The sequence below is a fragment of the Meriones unguiculatus genome, chromosome 1 (assembly GCF_030254825.1).
Source record: "Meriones unguiculatus strain TT.TT164.6M chromosome 1, Bangor_MerUng_6.1, whole genome shotgun sequence".
NCBI lineage: Eukaryota > Metazoa > Chordata > Mammalia > Rodentia > Muridae > Meriones > Meriones unguiculatus.
The window spans coordinates 11,390,517-11,409,863 of record NC_083349.1 but is presented as its reverse complement, the minus strand read 5'-3'; the positions used below and the strand labels follow the sequence as shown (position 1 = coordinate 11,409,863).

Genomic DNA, 19,347 nt, shown 5'->3' with positions numbered 1-19,347 from the left:
CTGTGGAGACCATCTTACTGGCCAAATTATATGAAGCGTGTTACCTCAGAAACTGACATCTCTTTATAAGTCACCTGAGGGGTGGAGAGGGTTGCATGTTTGTGTCTTTACATACGTTTTTGTGCACATGGGCAAGATATCATGCCACACTTTTATTTTCTAAGATGGACCTTCCCTAAACCTGGAGTTCACTAACTCAGCTAGACTGAGTGATGGGCCAGTAGGCTCTGGGCATCCTCCTGACAGCCTCCTCAGCACCAAGGTTACAGGCACATGTTGCTGTGCCTGGCTTTGTGCACCGATGTTGGAGAGCTCTTCACCAACTCACCCATTTCTCCAGCCCCTCCATAAAGTTCATCTCTTGGGGATTTTTTTTTTCTGGAATAAGAAGAGTCAACCAAAGGGTTTAAAACTATCTGGTGCTCTCTGCAGTAACCCAGTTGGAGGGAAATCCCTCTGTGCATGCACAGACTCTATGGGGGTGTTGCCCAGATGGTCAATATCTAAGAGGGAAGCAAGGAGCAGCTGGCATCATAATCAAGCAAGGAAAGGGTCAGTGGACACAGAACGAAGTGAAGGAGATTGAGTCTGGTTGAAAACAAAGGTGATATTGCAGAGATTGGGTGCCTATCCTTTTTCTGTAACAGAACATTAGTTCTGGTTTGAGCTGGTCACCTTAGCAAGGTGCTCCAGGAGGCCTGCCTAAAATGCGTACTAGGAGTGAAGAAAGGGGGAGTGCCAAGTGTGGTGGCACATGCCTTTAATCCCAGCACTTGTGAGGCAGAGGCAGGTGCCTCTCTGAGGTCTAAGGTAGCCCGGTCTACATAGTGAGTTCTAGGACATCCAAACCTACACCATGAGACCCTATTTCAAAACAAACAGGGGAAGCAAGAGGTCCAGAATGGGGTGGCTAGTACAGAAGTCATGGCCAGGCACCTCACATGGAAAGAAGTGGTGTGAGGTGGCAGTGGTGAGTTGTGTGTGTTTTTGCTATTAAATGAGGTGGCCGTTTCTGTGAGTAGCTGATAAGGGGCCAGCACAAGTTAAAGAACAATGGGTATCACTTTGGAGGAGAAAAGGAATCCTGGCCTTGGACCAAGTCTGATTGGAATCTAGATTGCATTGCAACCTTCAGAGGCCAACAGAGACTCCCTAGAGTTGGGAGCAGAAAAGGATAAAGGGCAGGTCTGGACTTTGGGGAGTCACCTCTTAGTCACTGAAAGTGCTATGAAAGAAAATGTTCAAACCAGAAGCTGGTGTGGAGAGGAAGGCAGGCAAAGACCGTGTGGCATGGTTTGACCTGCTTTGTTCTCCTGACTTCCTCGTTGCTACCAACAAGTTCTCTATGGCTGACATAAGAACCCTCCAAAGCTTTGGCCCTGCAGCTCTCTATCATGTGTTTTCTGTCCCAGGCTAGAAGATATGGTTTTAAAAACGGCCACTTTCTGGATTCTCTAGCTATTATTGACCCTCCCCCACCCAAACTCCCTTTGCCAGGGCATATATTCTGTTATGCACAGGGACTACTGGGTCTTAGAAAGCTATGGCCTGTGAGAGCAATCTCTGCAAAAATGACGATTCATTGAAGCCAGTTCTTACCTTTGAGGCTTTGTAGGACTGAAAACAAAAGATTTCTGCATCCATCTCACTCTCCCTTCTCTTGCTCTCACTCCCTTACACACACACACATTAGTCATCACTATCCCTTGGAACCTGCCTAACTTGCCTTTTCTCACCGGATTTGTGTGGGATGTTGCTACAGAGAGTAGCTTCCCCTCATCTGCAGCCAGCCAGCCAACTCCTTCCTGCTCCTTTCCAGATCCAATTGCACAGTCAGGCCTAATCTCTTGAGAGTCTGCACATGCCTTGGGTCCCGAATCTAAGCCTACAACACAGAAAAATGAGTGTGTTTTTACTGAGCTGAGCCAGGAGAGAACGCCAGCTGTAGATCCTTCAAGTTTGCTCCAGCCCACTCCTGATCCAGCTAGGCACTGTGTGCCACTAAACACAGACTAGCCCTTCCCTTGCCCCCAAAGACCAGTACTGTTCAGAGAAAATCAGAAGCAGTAATGAGGAAAGTATCATTGTGCTTCTGTTCCAGGTGCTAAACCAGCTCCTGGCATCTGCTTTGAGAGAGTCAACTCTGCAGGAGATCCTTATGGCAACTGTGGCAAAGACTCCAAGAGCGCCTTCGTCAAATGTGAGATGAGGTATGAGGCCACACACCCTGCCAGAGCGGCGCTGAGCCGGCCCACGTGGCGGAGGCTGCTCCACACTGCCCCTCTTCTGAGCTTGTCTATTCTTACCTTTCCAGAGATGCCAAGTGTGGAAAGATCCAGTGTCAAGGTGGTGCCAGCCGACCAGTCATTGGTACCAATGCCGTTTCCATAGAAACAAATATCCCACAGCAGGAAGGAGGTCGGATTCTGTGCCGGGGGACCCATGTGTACTTGGGCGATGACATGCCAGACCCAGGGCTTGTGCTTGCAGGAACAAAGTGTGCTGAAGGAAAAGTAAGAATCCCAGTTCTCACTTGCATCCTAATGTAAATCTGGAACACAGCCTGCTGGAAGAGCCTGCTTAGGAATTGGGGGAGGGGGGTAAGGTCGGTTGATTTTCCTAAAACTATTCAGAAAACGGTCTCCAGAATCCAACTCTTTGTACCTAGAAGAAAAAAAAAAAAAAAAACAAAACAGTAAACTAAGGTCCCAGTCTGACCATTGAGACGCAAATGTGGGGACATTGGGGCTGTTTCTCCCTTTAGCACAAGGTACTTCTTCACCCTGGGATTCAAGAGGGCTGTCTGCCTGTAGTTGACTTCAAAAAGGAACACAGTGTGTGTGTGTGTGTGTGTGCACGTGTGTGTGTGCGTGTGTGTGGCATTTTGCATCTGGGAAATGCCAGATCTCTTGGGGGCTTGTCACCTGGGAGAAATGGAAAGTCGGGTACATCTTCAGAGACTGTAGAGAAAAGAGCAGAGGAGAAGGGATCAGCTGAGAGACAGAGGAAGGTTGAGATGGGTTTTAGAGCTAAAAGCAAGTTCAAAATTTTTAAAAGAGGAGACTAGAATTTTGTGTTCTGCCACACTGGTTTATGTCTGTGCATGTGTGCAGGTATGTGTGCAAGTGGGTGTGAGTGTGTATGCATATGCTTCTGTATAGTTTGTATAGTTGTATAGTTTGTATGCACACGTATGAGCGTGTGTGTGTGTGTGTGTGTGTGTACTTGAGCCCCATGGACAATCTTAACTACATTCCTCAGTCATTTTTTTCCTTTTTTTTTTTTTTTTGAGACAGAGTCATGCTTAGATCTCAGGCTTGCACAGCACACACTCTACAGACTGAGCTTCCTCTCCAGTCTGTTTTGATTTTGTCTGTCTTTTCATCAAATTTTCCATCAGATTAAATGATAGCAAATTAATTAAAATACTTTAAGAAAACATTATAGATCATCTTGCATTTTTAGGACCAATTTTTCCCAGGATCATGAAGTTGCTCTCAGAGGTCATGGGGAAGAAAGGACAGGACCCAGGGTTTGGCTCACAGAATCCTGGAGGCAGACATGCCCCTTACGCATGTCCCCAAGTCCCGAGTCACAGACACTTCTTCTTTTTTGAAAATATTTCTATTTTTTATTTTAATGTGTATGAATGTTTTGCTACATGTCTAGCTATGCACCACGTACATGCCGGGTGCCCACAGAAACCGGCAGACTTTAAATCCCAAGGACTGAAGTTGTAGACTGTTATAAACCACCATAGGGGTGCTGAGAGGCAAACCTGGGTTCTCTGGAAGAATCCGCGGTGCTCTTAAGTGCCGACTCGCTCTCCAGCCCCAGACACTTCCTTTGAGGAAGATTCCCCAAGCGGGATCGGCTTCTGTTCAGGCCTGGACATTCTAGCACCCATTTTGGTAAGCTGTGGTCTGAGAAGCCAGGCTGCTATAGTCAAATGCTGGAATTCCAAGAACGCTGCTGTTTATGAAGCCTGATGAAGCCGTCTGCGGCCTCGCCACCTTGCCAAAGGGATTAAGGCTACACAGGGCACTCCTGGCAGAATCCTTCTGTGCAGTGCCCTCCTGGTCGATTCTTTCTCCTTGCATGTGTATGGGTGTGTGCACATGTGTGTGGACAGCCTTGGGTATGGTTCCTTCAGCGCTGTGTACCTTTTTTGGGGGGGAGGTAGGGACAGTCTCTCACCTATCTGGAACTTGACAAGTAGGCCAGACTGGCTAGACAGCGACCCCCTAGGGGTCTTCCTGTTTGTACTTCCCAACTGTGAGGATCACAATCACACACCACTACAGTCCACTGTTTATGTGGGTTCTGGGCCTCTGGCTCTCCTGATTATAGGCCAGGTACTCAGCTCCCACCCTCGGGGTTTATCAGTTGAGATGCACTGGTCTCCTCCTCCACTGACCCCACCATTGTTTTTTTCTAAAGGACATTCACCCCCCCCCAGCTGTTGGGGTGAGAAGGCCACCTGCCCCCAGGAAGGTTCTACTTGATGAAGAAACTCTGTATTCTAAACCTTGAACTCTTCTTCCTTTCCCTCCACTAATTTGTAAAGCTGCAAGAGAGAAAGGTGCCGAGCGTTGCCAAAAGAGGCAACCACATCCAACTAGCCAAGGCCTTGCCGCAAATTGAAGCCTCTGCAGTGGCTGCAGAAACAGGACCCCAGGGAACATTCCTGTGGATGCTTTGTGTCACCAGTGACCTAAAGCCCTAAACAAAGCTCATGGGAAAAGCAATCATTATTTCTCCTCTCCACTAAAACCCTCTTAAGCGTCATGAAGTATAAAAAGAACTTAACACTGCTCACACTGGGCAAAATGTCCAGTCAGACCCCGGGAGTCGCGTCTGAGGAGAACGTGAGCTATTACACTCCATCCGTGCTCACGAAAATGTGAGCCTTCTTCTCCAAGTTTCCCTTGCTTTCTCTTTCCTGTCTATGTATGGAAGGTGTTCGAGTATGTGTGCACACTTGTGACCTGTGAAAGCCAGAGGCCAACTTCTGGTCTCATTCGCCCAGTGACGCCCACTTTGTTTTTTAAGTCAGGGTCTCCCACTGGACCGCAGGGTTCACCTACTAGGTTAGGATGGCTGTCCAGCAAGCTCCGGAGATCCCCCTGTCTCCACAAGCACACACCACCACACTTGGGTTTTGGTTTTTGGTTGTTTTTAACGTGGGCTCTGGGGATTGAACTCGGGTCCTTAGGTTGGCACATCGAATACTTTACCAACTGAACCACCTCTCAAGCCTCCGGCTTCTTCTTTTTCATGTGTCTGTAGCGGGGAGGGACACAAAGGTACTGAGGCAATCGATGTGTTTCTCCCACAGATCTGCCTCAATCGTCGATGTCAGAATATCAGCATCTTCGGAGTTCACAAGTGTGCGATGCAGTGCCACGGCCGAGGGGTAAGTAGGATTACTCATGTCCTCTCAGACAGCCCACAGACAGCTAACAGTTTTTCATTTTCCTGATGTATTTATTTTACAGGCATGGATATTTTGCCTGCATGCATGTATGCGTGTGCATGGTGCTCACAGTAGCCAGAGAGAGGGACAGATGATTGTAGGTGCTAGAAGCCAAACCCAGGACCTCAGCAAGTGCTCTTAACTGCCGAGCCATCTCTTCTTTGGCCCCTACTAGCCATAGCTTTTTAAAACCACAGTTAGTCAGTGACTGCCTTCTCAACATTTTCTTCCAGGGGCGTTCACTGTCTCTGACCTTTACATAGCAGGAGAAATGTCACTTTCATTTAACAAAGAAAATCAGATTGAGAGGTAATTATCTTTTGAATTAACATCCTGCGATATAGAGAAAGAATTTTGTCATCTTCAAAGTAATTCCGAAGCTAACCTTGCTTGGTAAAGGGCTCACATTAGCATTTCAAGCAGGGCAGTCCCTGTTCCTCCCAACAGCCCAAATTCGTCTCAACCAAGATACTTGCAAGAGGGATTCAAATGAGGACATCAGATCTACCAACTATGTGTTCTTGAATGCCCTTGCGGTGGTTTTGACTACCACACGCTGCTGAGTTCAGAGAAGCTTTAGGGAAGAAAAGGACTCTTAATTGTTCAAAACGTAATTTCTTTTTCCTGATGCAGTTAATTTTTTTTTCCAATGGGATTATATTAATCTTGATTAGCTGTTCCAGTGGCTCATTTGTTCTCCTGAAGCCTTTTCTACAGAAACCCTGCTCTAAATTGTATTTTTAGGATATCTAGACACTTGGGATTATGGAGGTCTTTGCAAAATCACCCCCATGCTGTAACAATGATAGATTGCCGGGCTGCTTCAGACAGTCGTGTTGCTGTGGTATACAGCTGACTCAGTCAAATGGAATCTTTTCATGTCTTCATTGGACTATAGGTTTTTTTCTAATGGCGATAGATAAACTAACCTGGCCCTTTTGTTTTGGTGATGAGGCCAAGGCCAACATGGTTATGAGGTGTGTCCATAGTAAACTCGCTGGTCCGACAGAAGTAGGCCAGAGGCCTCTCTTTTTGGTATCTATGGATCTCTTGTACAAATTGGCATACCAAGGCCCATATTCTCAAGAACAGCCAGCTTTGACTTAAGCTTTGACTTAGAGTGATGGTTCGTTTCAACTGTCCATTGTGTGAGATCTGGAGTCACCTGGAAGAGGAACCTCCAGGCATGCCTGTGGACTATTATCTTGACTAGGTTACTTGAGGTAAAAAGACATGCCTGTTATGGGTAGCCTCATTTTCTGGGGTGGGATCTAGGACTGTATAAACAGGGAAAAGTAAGCTGAGCTTTTATGGCTCTCAAACTCTTGACTGTGAATGTGATGTGACTACCTGTTTCAAGCTACTATCCTGTGATGGGCTTGAAACCATGAGCCACGCTTTAAGCTTCTCCCATCCCAGAGTATTTTATTCCAACATCAGAAAGAAACTAAGACACTTTGGTGACAAGTAGCTTGGCTCCAGTCCCCCCTCTCCCAATGATGACACCAGGCTTACCACCAGCACTTCCAAGTAGGATTTCCATTTCCTGACTCAAGCTAGGACCATACCAGGCAGGGTGTGAGGCTCATGGGTGGTTTGCCAGCAGCAGCACTTCTGCCATGTGTGCAGGGTTACCACAGACACTAGAGAGCTGTCTGACCCACTTGCTCTTGACCAGCCACTTTATTGTGGACACACCATCCAATCCGCGTGAGCCTTGGCCTCATCACTAAAACAAAAGAACTGGGTTAGTGCATCCCTTACAACCATTAGAAAGATAACCTGGTGACTGCAGGTGCTCTGCAAAAGACTGTGCCCTGACTACCAGAAGGGTCCTAGAATGTGACCCTTCTCACAGGCTTTGTTGACTGAACACATGCTTAGATTCTTCTCCAAGAAGCCAGTTAGAGCAGGGAGCCACCTCAAGAAAGACACAGACTGCCAGCATCTATAACCAGGCTCACAGCCCTTGATCTGGACAGCACTCTCCAGTCATGCCACCACTATCCTGCACTTCCCTAATCTGCTGGCTAGCATGTACAAGGCTCTGAGTTTGATCCCAAGTACCTCAGAAAGCGGGTGTATGGGACACACCTATAACCTCTCAGCACTCAAAAGGTAGAGGCAGGAGAATCAGAAATTCAAGGTCATTGTTGCTCAAATAGCTAGTTCAAAGCTAGCCTTTGAAACATAAGACCCTGTCTCAAAAACTAAAAATTAAGGAAGGAAAAAAAAAAAAACAAAACATCTGTTCTTCACATTTCATATCAATTGGTTCATATCCAGTTTGGTGAGTTATGTAAACATCAATAGTAAATCTAGATAAAAGGACCACCGCGAGTGGCCCTTGGCAAGGAGATGGACAGACTCCTGGGTCTCCCATCAGGGTGCATTGTCCAGGAACAGCAAGGGCAAAAGCACCCTTTCCTGCCTCCTTTTTCACAAGGAAGAATGCTACTGTCTCTGTCTATGATGCATTGTAACAAGGAGGCAGATAGTAGCCACAGGGGGCTAAAAGAGTAGGCATCTGGGGCTGTAGAGATGGCTCAGAGGTTAAGAGCACTGGCTGCTCTTCCAAAGGTCCTGAGTTCAATTCCCAGCAACCATATGGTGGCTCACAACCATCTAAGATGAGCTCTGGTGCCCTCTTCTGGCAATGCAGGTGTACATGAAGGCATAATACTGTGTGCATAAATAAAAACGATAGTTAAAAAAAAAAGAGTGGGCATCTGGGGAGAAGAGTAGACTCACAGAGATGCTGGCAGACCCCCATGAACTACCATGGACACCAGGAAATAAAAGGTCCTGCTGTAGGCCTACTTCCTCATTACAGCCTGCTGGGGTCCTCCCTGAGCTTCCTGCCTGGAATAGAGTTCTAGGCCACAGTGGCTTGATTCTGGGTCCCTGAGTGGGTCCCTCTTTACCACCAAGAAGGGAAGCTCCGCAGCTTTCCCAGGTTGAAAAGAAATGAGAGCAGGAAAAGTGAGCTGGATCTCAACAGCAACTCCTGACCACAGGCTGGTTTTACCACTCTCACCTCCTCAGGCTCTATCCACCCCGTGGTGGGTGCTGTTTGGAACAGATTTTCTTGCATTTACCCAGTCTACATGTATGCCTGAAGAGATCTGGCAGAGTACCCTTGTTCTTCCGTGTCCTAACCCTGCCCCCTCTTAATATTTTTTTTCCTCCACTTCTGCCCCAAAGGTATGTAACAACAGAAAGAACTGCCACTGTGAGGCCCACTGGGCCCCTCCTTTCTGTGACAAGTTCGGCTTTGGAGGAAGCACAGACAGTGGTCCCATCCGGCAAGCAGGTGAGTGGAACCGCGGGATGCTGAGCTGCTGATGGTTGTGGATCATGGGCAGGCTTCCCCACAGTGGGGACCCTGAGCGCCTCTGTTCCAGCCTGAAGCATGCAAGTTCTAAAAGCGCTTGCTCTCTCTCGGCCTTTCCTTCCCTTTGACCATGGGTCCTGCTCCATGCAGCAGAGCCAATGTCCACAGTGAACTGCCAAATGTATATGTCACTGTCATATCAAAGGACTTTGTAAGGGAAAGCTTTTATATGCTGCCACTCCAGTACATTTTAAAAACTCTTATCAGAGTGATAGCACAGAGAGAGGAGGGAAGGGGAGAGAGAGACAGGAGAGAAATGAGCATGCAAGAACATGGCATGCAGCTGGGAGCAATGGCGCACGCCTGTAATCTCAGAACTCGGGAGGGCAGAGACAGGCAGATTTCTGTGAGTTCAAGGCCAGCCTGGTCTACAAAGTGAGTCCAGGAAAGCCAAGGCTACATAGAGAAACCCTGTCTTTAAAAAAGAAAGAAAAAAAAAAAAAACGAAGAAGAGGAGGAAAAGGTGGGGAGGAGGAGGAAAAGGATATGCAAGAGGTATGACAGCTACCTCTTAATAAAGAAGAGGGTTGCCAGTGCTGGGCTGAGGGGATGGCTCAGTCAGTAAAATGCTTGCCATTTGAGTGTGGGTCCACAGAACCCACATAAGAAGTTAAGCATGGTGGTCCACACTTGGCTTATTATCCCAGAACTGGGAAGGCAGAGATAAGAAGATCCCTGGGGCTTGCTGGCTAGCCAATCTAGCCAAACTGACGAGCTCTAAATTCAGTGAGAGTCCCTGTCCCCACAATAGGGTGGAGAGCAATAGAGGAAGACACCTGATGTCAACCTCTTCCTTCGCACCACACACAGAAAAGAGAATGGCCAGACCAGTTACAGCATTCACAGTGGCCGTCAGTATTAATCAGTTCATTATGGGCAGGTATAGTGTTAATCAGTATGTACTCTACCAGATGCCTCCACATCATTCTAAAACAGATGGTTTTAAATTAAAATATAATTACATCATCACCCTCCCTTTCCTCCCTTCATCCTCCCAGGTATCCCAACCCCACTCACTCTCAAATAATGTCCTCTTTAAAAAAAAAAGAAAAGAAAAGAAATCGTTGTTACACACACACAGAGACAGACAGACATACACACAGAGGTATAAATATATAAATACCTTTTAAATCTGTTTATGTTGCTTGTATGTATGATTTCAGGGCTGACCACTTGGTATTGGAAATTTAATTAGGGGGCTTATTCATGGGGAAAACTGAGTCTCCCACTGCCAACATTCCTTGGTTGCTTGTAATGTTTTGTCTAGGGGTGGGGCCAGTGAGATTCCACCCTTTCTCATTAGCATGTTGATTTGTATCAGTTGTCTTGGCCTCACTGTCCCACAGTCTGATGATATCCACCGGCCTGACTACCGCCCCACCACTCCCTCAGCAAAAATCCATGCGTATTTGTTTTCTTGTGAGAGGCATTAAGGAGATACCATAGGGCATGAGAGGTGCCACTGCAGGGGAAGAGAGGGTACTATGGGCAGAGAACTGAACTGAACAGAATTGAACATAGGAACAGAATTGAGATATAAGAACGATCCCAGGACCTTGATAGGTTTGTTGATGTCTTCAGGAAGAGCTAGGGCTAAAGCTCAGGCAACAGGATGCTTGCCTAGTGTCTTAGTGTTTTATTGCTGCAAAGAGGCATAACCACAGCAGCTCTTATAAAGAACATTTAATTGGGGATGCTTACAGTTTCAGAGGATACCTGTTGAAATTATCTTTGTGTCAGGAAGCATGGTGGCATGCAGGCAGGCATGGTGCTGGAAAAGGAGCTGAGAGGTCTACATCCTGATCTACAGGCAGCAGGAGGCGGCTGTGAGCAACACTGGGCATAGCTTGAGCATATGAGACCACACAGCTGGCCTCCACAGTGATATACTTCCTTCAACAAGGCCAAACCTACTCCCACAAGGCCACACATACTAATGGTACCACTCCTTATGAGCCAAGCATTCAAACATACGTTTATGGGAGCCATTCCTATTCAAACCTCCACACCTAGGATACACAAAGCCCTAAATGTAATCCCGGGTACAACATGGAATAGGATGATACACACTTGTCATCCTAGCAGTAGGGAGATGGAGACAGGAGGATCAATTCAAGGCCATCCTGAGCTATGTAGCAAATTTCAGGCCATCTTGGGTTCTATGAGACCCTGTCTTAGAAAAGAGAGCTCTACAGAGTAGACTTCAAGCACAGAGAACTGGCTATGCCAAGGCCTGGAATCAGGGTGGAGAAGGACAGGGTGACAATCACAGAGGGCAGCTCCCAGGTTACAGATTGGGCAGTGGAGTCATGATGCTGTCTGGGACACTGGCTTGGACAGTTCAGTAGATGGTACTGCCACTCGGGGCAACAGGCAACTCTGAGGTGTCCCAGTGCCGTTTTGGTTCCAGCAGGAGTTTGATTGGATATACAGATCAGCTTGTTTGATGTCAGGAACTGAAAATTTTTACTTAGATTTGTTATGAGGCAACAGAACTCTAGCGGAAGTGCCAGGCTGCTACTAAGAGCCTGAAAGGAATGGCATTTGACCAGGAGACCAGCAAAGACACTCTTCTTGTTATGCAGATGGCTGGAGGAAGATGGTCATGGTAGTCCTCTTAGGACAGTTCAGTTGAGGACAAAGTGAGAGACAGAGGACAGCAGGACATTGTGCCCAGAGTGGGAGCAGCTGCTGCTTGGATCAACAGCAGCTGAGTGGTGAAGGAAGGCAGGGCATAGCAGAGCCTGGCTCCCCAGCAGCCTGCAGGGCATGTTAGGCACCTGATATGCAGCTTAACCTGAACATTCCTGGTGGGTAGACAGGCTAGTTGGAGGGTCCCTGTTCTTCAGGACTTCATGATTCTGATGAACTCCCAAAGAAAGCCTCCCATGATTCTCAGCATCTCCCAGATGGCCTCTACCTATGGCTCCAGTCAGACACCAAGCTGGTGGGTTACAGATTCCTCCTTCCCATGGGTGATAAGTAAAAAGGCATCAAATCACAAGAGAAAAAAAAAAGATACCTTTTTTTTAAAAAAAATCTCATACTAGCTTCAAATTTGCTATGTAGCCAAGGATAACCTTGAACTTTAATCCTCCTGCCTCCACCTCCCAAGTGCTATGGGTCACAGGCACCTGTACCACATCTGGTCTGTGGCATTCTGAGGAACAAACCCAGAGCTTCCTGATTGCTAGCCTTATACTCTACCATTTTCTTAGAGATTTTGCACAGCATAATCCTAACACTTACAAGCTTTTTAGAGGTATTAAGTCTCTAACAGACTGAAACCAATCCCAGGGGTAATTTCATTTAGGCTGATATTTTTTTTTCTTTTTTCACTCTAATTTGAGATGCCCCAAAATGAAGTCTCATTCAAAAATAAATGAATGAATGAAAGATAGAAGTCAGAGTGAAGTGTGAACAGAACCTAGAATCAAGGATCGGTGGAGAAGGGTCTAAGGTGACATTTTGGGAGCCTCTGACCCTGATAAGATGGAGCCCTGGTACTTTGTGGGGCTCCACAGTTCACTCTGCTGCGGTTGTGCCTAGAGGAACCTGTGTGGTCCAGCCAGGGTCCCACCTACCAGACCACGTCCTGCATTAGCAAGTTCCAAAGTTGTCACTGATGAATAATGGTGGCATAGACCAGAGCTCAGACACGACCTTTGAAGAGACTAATTTATTAGGATGTCGTTCAGGGATTTACGTGCTCTGGTTCTGTTTGTTCCTTTAGAGCTCGCTCTGCCATAAATGTCACAGTGCGATGTCTCCCGTATTTTATTGGAACGGCCTCCTCCCCTGAGCCAAATGTGTTTTGTTTCAGATAACCAGGGCTTGACTGTAGGAATCCTGGTGAGTGTCCTGTGTCTGCTCATGGCTGGATTTGTGGTATACTTCAAAAGGAAGACGTTAATGCGGTTACTGTTCACACATAAAAAAACCACCATCGAAAAGCTAAGGTATGTCATCTCTTCAAAAACATGATGGCTGAAAGAACGTTCAACAAGCTGTTTCTCATTGTGTCGTCCTTAGCAAAGGAGCGGGGAGAATTTTCTGAATAGTAAACTGGGTCTTTGGGTTTGTTTGTTTTTGTTTTTGTAAATGTCTGCCAGGCCAGCTGTCTCTTTGCTCTCCCTTCAAACTACGCACTGTCCATTACATAAATGAGCCCTGTGTTGGTGAACTCCACAAATGGGTCTTCTCTCATCTTTGCATTAGTAGTTTTTACAAGACATGTGGACACTGGACTGTGCTCCTCTGGTGGCAGAGCTTCCAGCCCAGATGTGCTTGAAGACACTATTGCTGAAATGCCAGCTTCATGAAAAACATCTCCTTTGTACTCAAAGCTAAGGTTCTATGGTTTTCAACTAATTTGACAAAACAGTGGCTAGAAAGCAGGAGTCAGTATTTATGTTTTCATCACAAAGGAATGTTAGCTCATTCTTTCCCTGCATTCTTGTCCCATGGAGTTAAAATAAGTGACCAGGAATGGGATGTGAGGAGTTACGGCAAGGAGGAGGTTAAGCCCTTGCTTAGCAACTGTTGGGTTGCCTTGCAGGTGTGTGCACCCCTCCCGGACACCCAGCGGCTCTCACCTTGGCCAGGCTCACCCCACCCTCAGAAAAGGCCTGCTGACAAGCCAGCCACCACATTCCAATACCCCCAAGGTAGGTCGCACAAGAACTTAGTATGCTATGAAGGCATGAGGTAGCCTGGGAAGACAGGACTCCATCATTCCTGTGGAATGCACAGTCAGCACCTTTGGTTCAGCCATAACCCACTGGTCCTGCAATGGTCAGGGCCCAAAGAGGAGCAACCCTCTGAGGTCCCTAAAAGATTCTGATAAGACAGACAGTGGGGCATATGGCTATCATAAACCATGAACTTGACCTTGACCACAGTTTCCCACAGAGATTACAGCCAGAGCAGATTCCTGTACTGGGCCTATAGTTTCCAGGGGGCATCATCTATGTCCAGATGAGCTTTCTGGCCTGTGTCCAAGCTCTGCTGAGCCTCAGTTTTGCCCAGAACTGTGGAATCTGTGCCCACTCTATTCTTTCACAGAGTCACACCCTTGTCCTTAGGTATCCCCTGGCTCCTCAGCGTCTCCATGTTTTACTTATCCACAGAATTCTTGCATATTGAACTCCATTATGGTGTCAGCATGTATTTCTCCCACTGGCCCATGTACTGAATGTTTGGCCTCTGGGTGGTGGTGCTGTTTAGTGTGGTGGGGAAAACGACAGGAAGCAGAGAGGGTTTGAAGGCTGTGCTGGTCTCCTGTCCCTACCTCCCCATTTTCTGTCTATCCGAAGGTTCTGTGCACACTTCTGCCACACTGTTCTGCCTAAGAACAGGAGGCCAGGCAACCACAGGCTGAACCTCTGAAACCATTAGCCATAATAGATCTTCCTTCCAAGCCACTCGCACTGGGAGCTCTGTCACAGCAATACAATGTCTCACTGACACAAACTCAAATTAAAAAAGGGAGCAAGATAGATATCAAGAAATGGGAAATCACTAAAAAGAATATTACCATCAATTCAGCAGGCAATATATCGTTTTAATGCTCTTAATATAAAACGTAGAGGCTGGCTTCTAAAGGGGAAGCCATCACTCTCTTCCACAAACCTGGAACCACCAGCTAGAAAGGTATGGTTTCTCATTAGGGCCAAAAAAGCAAGAGCTCACTGGAAATGATGCAAAGGTCTACCAACAGGCTAAAGGATGAATGGTGGGATATTATCCAGTGGTTTCTATTCAGCAGGAAGACAGAGTCAGCCACAGACTCATATCACATCAGGGGTAAAGCTCAAAGTAGGCATCCCAAGCCAAAGAACCAAAAAAGAACACATACTCTATTGCACCACTTATATACCACTTTAAAACACGAAAACTCATTTAAGATGGTACAAAGAGGATGCCAAGGTCTGGGGATTCGGGTGGGAGGAGTCAGAAGTGACAAGGATGCTCTCCTGAGTGACAGACACATTGCCATGGTTGTGACAAGCCAGGGATTTAGTCCGTGCCTGCAATCTCAGCACATGAGGAGCATCTTCAGTTCAAATCACAAAAACACAGATGCCGAACAGAAAGTTGGCTAAGGAATAAAAACACTTAGCCAGATTGTGGTGGTGGTGCACGCCTTTAAGCCCAGCACTCAGGAGACAGAGGCAGGTGGGTCTCCGAGTTCAAGGCCAGTCTGATCTACAGAGCAAGTTGCAGGACAGCCAGGGCTACACAGAGAGACCCTGTCTCAAAAAAAAAAAAAAAAAAAAAAAAAGAGAACACTTACGTATGTTAAATACATTCTAATGCATTCAGTTAACTGGGTAACAGTCATACCCCAATGAAGGTGTTTATAAAGAGTGTGGAGTGCCGGGCCAGCTGATCCTCCAAGCACAGGGAAGCTTGTCCAGAGATGAGCACCTAGCCCCTGGAGCGGCAGTTCTCACGGCACCCTTAGCCCTGTGCACGCTGAGCTCACACCCTGGGGTCCAGTCTGTGTCTTCCGACCTGGTACTTCAAGTTTCTTTCACCTATTTGTTAACTAAAGCAGCTTGAAGACAGACTGCTTTGAAGTGGAATCTTCTCTGTAGCAAACACTAGGTTTAAATTCTCAGTCCCCTCGACTCAGCCTTCCAAATGCTGTTACCGTTTTGGTTTTTAATGTTTGTTTCTAATCTATGTAAACATACATCTCTCCATGCCAGATTTAGGGGGTGCTTCCTTTAGAATTTTGAAACATAAATAAGTAAAGACAGTCCTCTGTACAGACACCCTGGACTTCTCACACAGTGATTACAGACCAGCAAGCGCTGCTCTTTCCTTGCTAATGGGTAGGAAAACCCATAAGAGCTGACTCTCTGCTTTGACTACGCAGGACAGGCGCTCGCTGCAATGCCAGAACCTCAGCATCAGCAGGCCTCTCCATACTCAGCCCCAGGCGGCTCAGCGAGTGCTCCTGCCCCTCCACCAGGCCCCACGTGCACCCTGCGGTCCTGCCAGGCCCCTGCCAGCCAATCCTGCCCTCAGGAAGGCCCAGGTATGCCTCCCATGCTGACGGGGTGGGATGTAGTTCAGCTCTGCTCCTTGCTAACACTTAAACTTGAGCAAATTGTTTAACATGGTCACTGCATTATATGGAATTCGGTTAATCAGACAGTTAACTGAGATAACCCACATACCATGCCTGCGGTATAGTAATTGTCTGACTCTTTATTTTGTAATAATGTTTAAAATATTCAGAGTTGTTTCCATGCTAGTGTAATCGATCATCTAAACCGGAACTTAAAACTTTTCCACCGTGAGCACTTTTTACCTGAGGAATTTTGATAGGACTCTGGATATATAGGTCAGAAGTGATAGGAACACGTTGCCTTTGTTTCTGTGGGAGCAGAGAAACCTAACAGAATGGATTCTGACCTGAGGCATTCTGGGCAGTGTTTGTCAGTACTACATGATACGGTAGTTTGTGCTGTGTTCAGAACCAAGGCTGCTTGGCACGGGCGGGTGCTGACAGACCGCCACAGGTTCAGAGCACACTTGGCTTTGCATTAGCTTTTGGTTTCTACATGTTGAGTTAGAGACCCAGAGCTGAAGAAGCTAGGATCTCAACCATAACATTTTGAGAATGGCACTGGGTACTCTGGGCAACTTGAATAATGAAACACAATCATTCGTAAATGCTGTTGTATTTACCTGTTATTTTATATATGTATGATTATATCTTTAACATAGCGGTTATTCTATATACACATGATTTTACGGCCTGTTTATGCCTTCAAGTTGTTTCTCCATACCTTTGGCATTACAGAGCCTAGAAAATGTTTTTTTTTAACAGCAGCATGCTGCTTGAACATGGAATTACCTGTGAGTAAGTAGATATGTTTGAGAGCTGTGGTTTTTGTTTTACAAGTAGTTCTCATTTGAAAGATCTAAACAGATGTTTTTGGAGTTCTTAATTCCCTTAGAAAAGATTCAGTTGAATCTTTTCAGTTCTGTATTCCTCTCGGGAAGATTCAAGTGAAATATGAGATTGAACAATACACAAATCTCTAAATGGCTGGACGAAGTTAAATGTTTGGAGTATCGCAAGTGTTTAGATTCTCACGGTGATACCAGCAAGGTCATGATGCAAAAGACAAAGATTAGTATTTCAAAGCTTTGCTTTTTTGATAGATTAAAAAAAAAGTCTCTATTTCCTTTCTGCCTAGTACTTTAATCAGTTCCTGAGAAGGGTGCTAATTGCAGCCAAGAATAAAAGTGCCTGAGCCGATCATTTTTTTTGTTTTGATTTAAATATTTCTTAATATTTGAGGTTCATCTATCGACTGTTGTTTCCTCTGCATTTAGAAATTTTGGGCTAGATGTCCTGCGGGTTTTCCTTGTGCTTTTGTGGGAGGCTCAGCAGCACTGAGTCCTATCAATTGATAGTAACACTTGTAATCGTGTTTTCAAAATTTGCTAACATTGCTTCCGGAGAAATGTGAAAATCCAAGCTTTTAGATGTTGTTGCCCTCATTTTTAAATAACAAATGTCTTAAAAGCATGGCCTTTGGAGCTAGAAAAATAACAGAGGTTAAGAACACTTACTCTTTTGCAGGGGACCTGGGTTCAATTTCTAGAACCCATATGACTTCTGCAGGCTTGCACTTGGTACACATACTCTTGGACACACATATACACATATTTTGAGTGGCCTTTAATGGGCATCAAGGACTACTTTAAATGGATTTGGGGGGGTCTTTTCTCAAGATAGGGTTTCTCTATGTAGCCTTGGCTGTCCTGGACTCGCTTTGTAGATCAGACTGGCCTTGAACTCAGTGCTCTGCCTGCCTTTGCCTCCCTGAGTACAGAGGTTAAAGGTGTTCACCACCATACCTGGATCAAATGGAATTTTAGCTTTCAGCCAAACACACTTTAAACCAATGAGTTGCTTATATGAGTTCATATATTGATCCTATCAGCTCTTCCACTTTCCTGATGTTCTACATCTCATCACTTCCTTTCTGCCTGAAAAAAGACTTCTGTTCATTATTCTTTCAAGCAAGCCTATTGTTGACATATTAGCATCCCTTTGTCTAAATTCATGATGGATATTTTTGCTGTGTATAGATTTTTTTTTAAGATTTACAGTTTTCTCCCTGCATGCCAGAAGAGGGCACCAGATCTTACCACAGATGGTTGTGAGCCACCATGTGGTTGCTGAGAATTGAACTCAGGACCTTTGGAAGAACAGTCAGTGCTTTTAAGCTCTGAGCCATCTCTCTGTGCCCCCCCCGTATAGAATTTTAGGTTGCTATTTTGTGGGAAGGACTCCTCCCCTTTTGTCTGGCTGTGCAGTGATAAGAAATCCACTAAGAGTTATTTCCACAGTCTCTGCTCCAGAAAAGTACTGTGACCAATTATTTTAGGGAGGGGTGGCTTTCTTTGTGGTTGAGATATAAAAAAATCATATATGGTCAAATATTTGCTGAACAGCCCTCTTCCCAGGATTATTATAAAGAGAGGCGGCTTTCTTTGGTGCCATTTAGTTATTTCCAGATTGTACTTACATAGTCGACTTTCTCGTCGCTCCTTTTACACATCTTGGATGGGGCTCTGCCATGTACCCATGTGCACACAGAAGAACCCACCACTGGGTAATTCCTTGAGTCTAGAGTTCACCTGGTAGTCTTCCTTTCTCTAATTTTCAGTTCTCTCTCAGTTGCAAGTACCAAGAGGAATAAGGTAAACTATTGCGTATTCCATCCTGTCACAACTTCATTTCCTTTTGTGTTTCTTTTGCTGCTGATAGCACTTAAGCTACTTTATATCTAGAAGCTTTATACAGAGGGGGAAAGAGCTTGACTTTTAGCTGATTACTGTGCTCTAAAAACTTGTATGATGGCCCGTTTCTGGCTATAAACCTGTTACTGCACAAGAAGTCCAGAACTGGCCATCCTGAGCTCATCCTGGCTCCGTGGCACTGTTTTAGGAGTGTGCTCTGTGAACTGTCTGGTGTGCCGTCCCGGACTCCTTTTTTTATATAACAGTAAGGTAGAGTCATCTTTTATGATGTAGAAGTTTGTGTGTGTGTGTGTGTGTGTGTGTGTTTTAAGGAATTTCTGTCCTTTATTCTATCTTGATTTCTGGCATATCAGAAATCTCTAGTTTTGAATATAGCATCAGTGTGTCTTTTCTTTTGTGACTTTCTCATTCTTTGCATACCCACAACACTCTCTTACTCACTACCAGTTAGGAATACTGTATGGTGTCTTCTGTTGGTTTTGTGGACAGCTGAAAGTTCTCTCTTCCATTTGTTTTTTCTAGCATGTCTTAGTTTACCTTGCTGTAGGGTAAACATCCTAAACATGCCTGGGTTGTGAACTTACTTGAGATTCTGACGGGAGCTTTGAACCCCAAGATATGCACCAACACTCAGTGCCTTGCATTCATACTCTGGGTACTCCCAGAGCAGTAAACACCCAGTAAA

The 19,347-nt window shown here is 45.8% G+C and overlaps 1 protein-coding gene across 1 annotated transcript in view; it reads left to right on the top strand.

Moving 5' to 3' along the window:
• The window catches only part of Adam12 (ADAM metallopeptidase domain 12), a 319,335-nt gene that overhangs the window by 285,890 nt on the left and 14,098 nt on the right, over positions 1–19,347 (top strand). Inside the window, exons 15-21 of the mRNA XM_060381368.1 lie at positions 2,102–2,210; positions 2,315–2,513; positions 5,339–5,416; positions 8,681–8,789; positions 12,694–12,829; positions 13,429–13,537; positions 15,754–15,915. Coding sequence (XP_060237351.1) covers positions 2,102–2,210; positions 2,315–2,513; positions 5,339–5,416; positions 8,681–8,789; positions 12,694–12,829; positions 13,429–13,537; positions 15,754–15,915 — 902 coding nt within the window. The remainder of the gene's footprint in view (positions 1–2,101; positions 2,211–2,314; positions 2,514–5,338; positions 5,417–8,680; positions 8,790–12,693; positions 12,830–13,428; positions 13,538–15,753; positions 15,916–19,347) is intronic.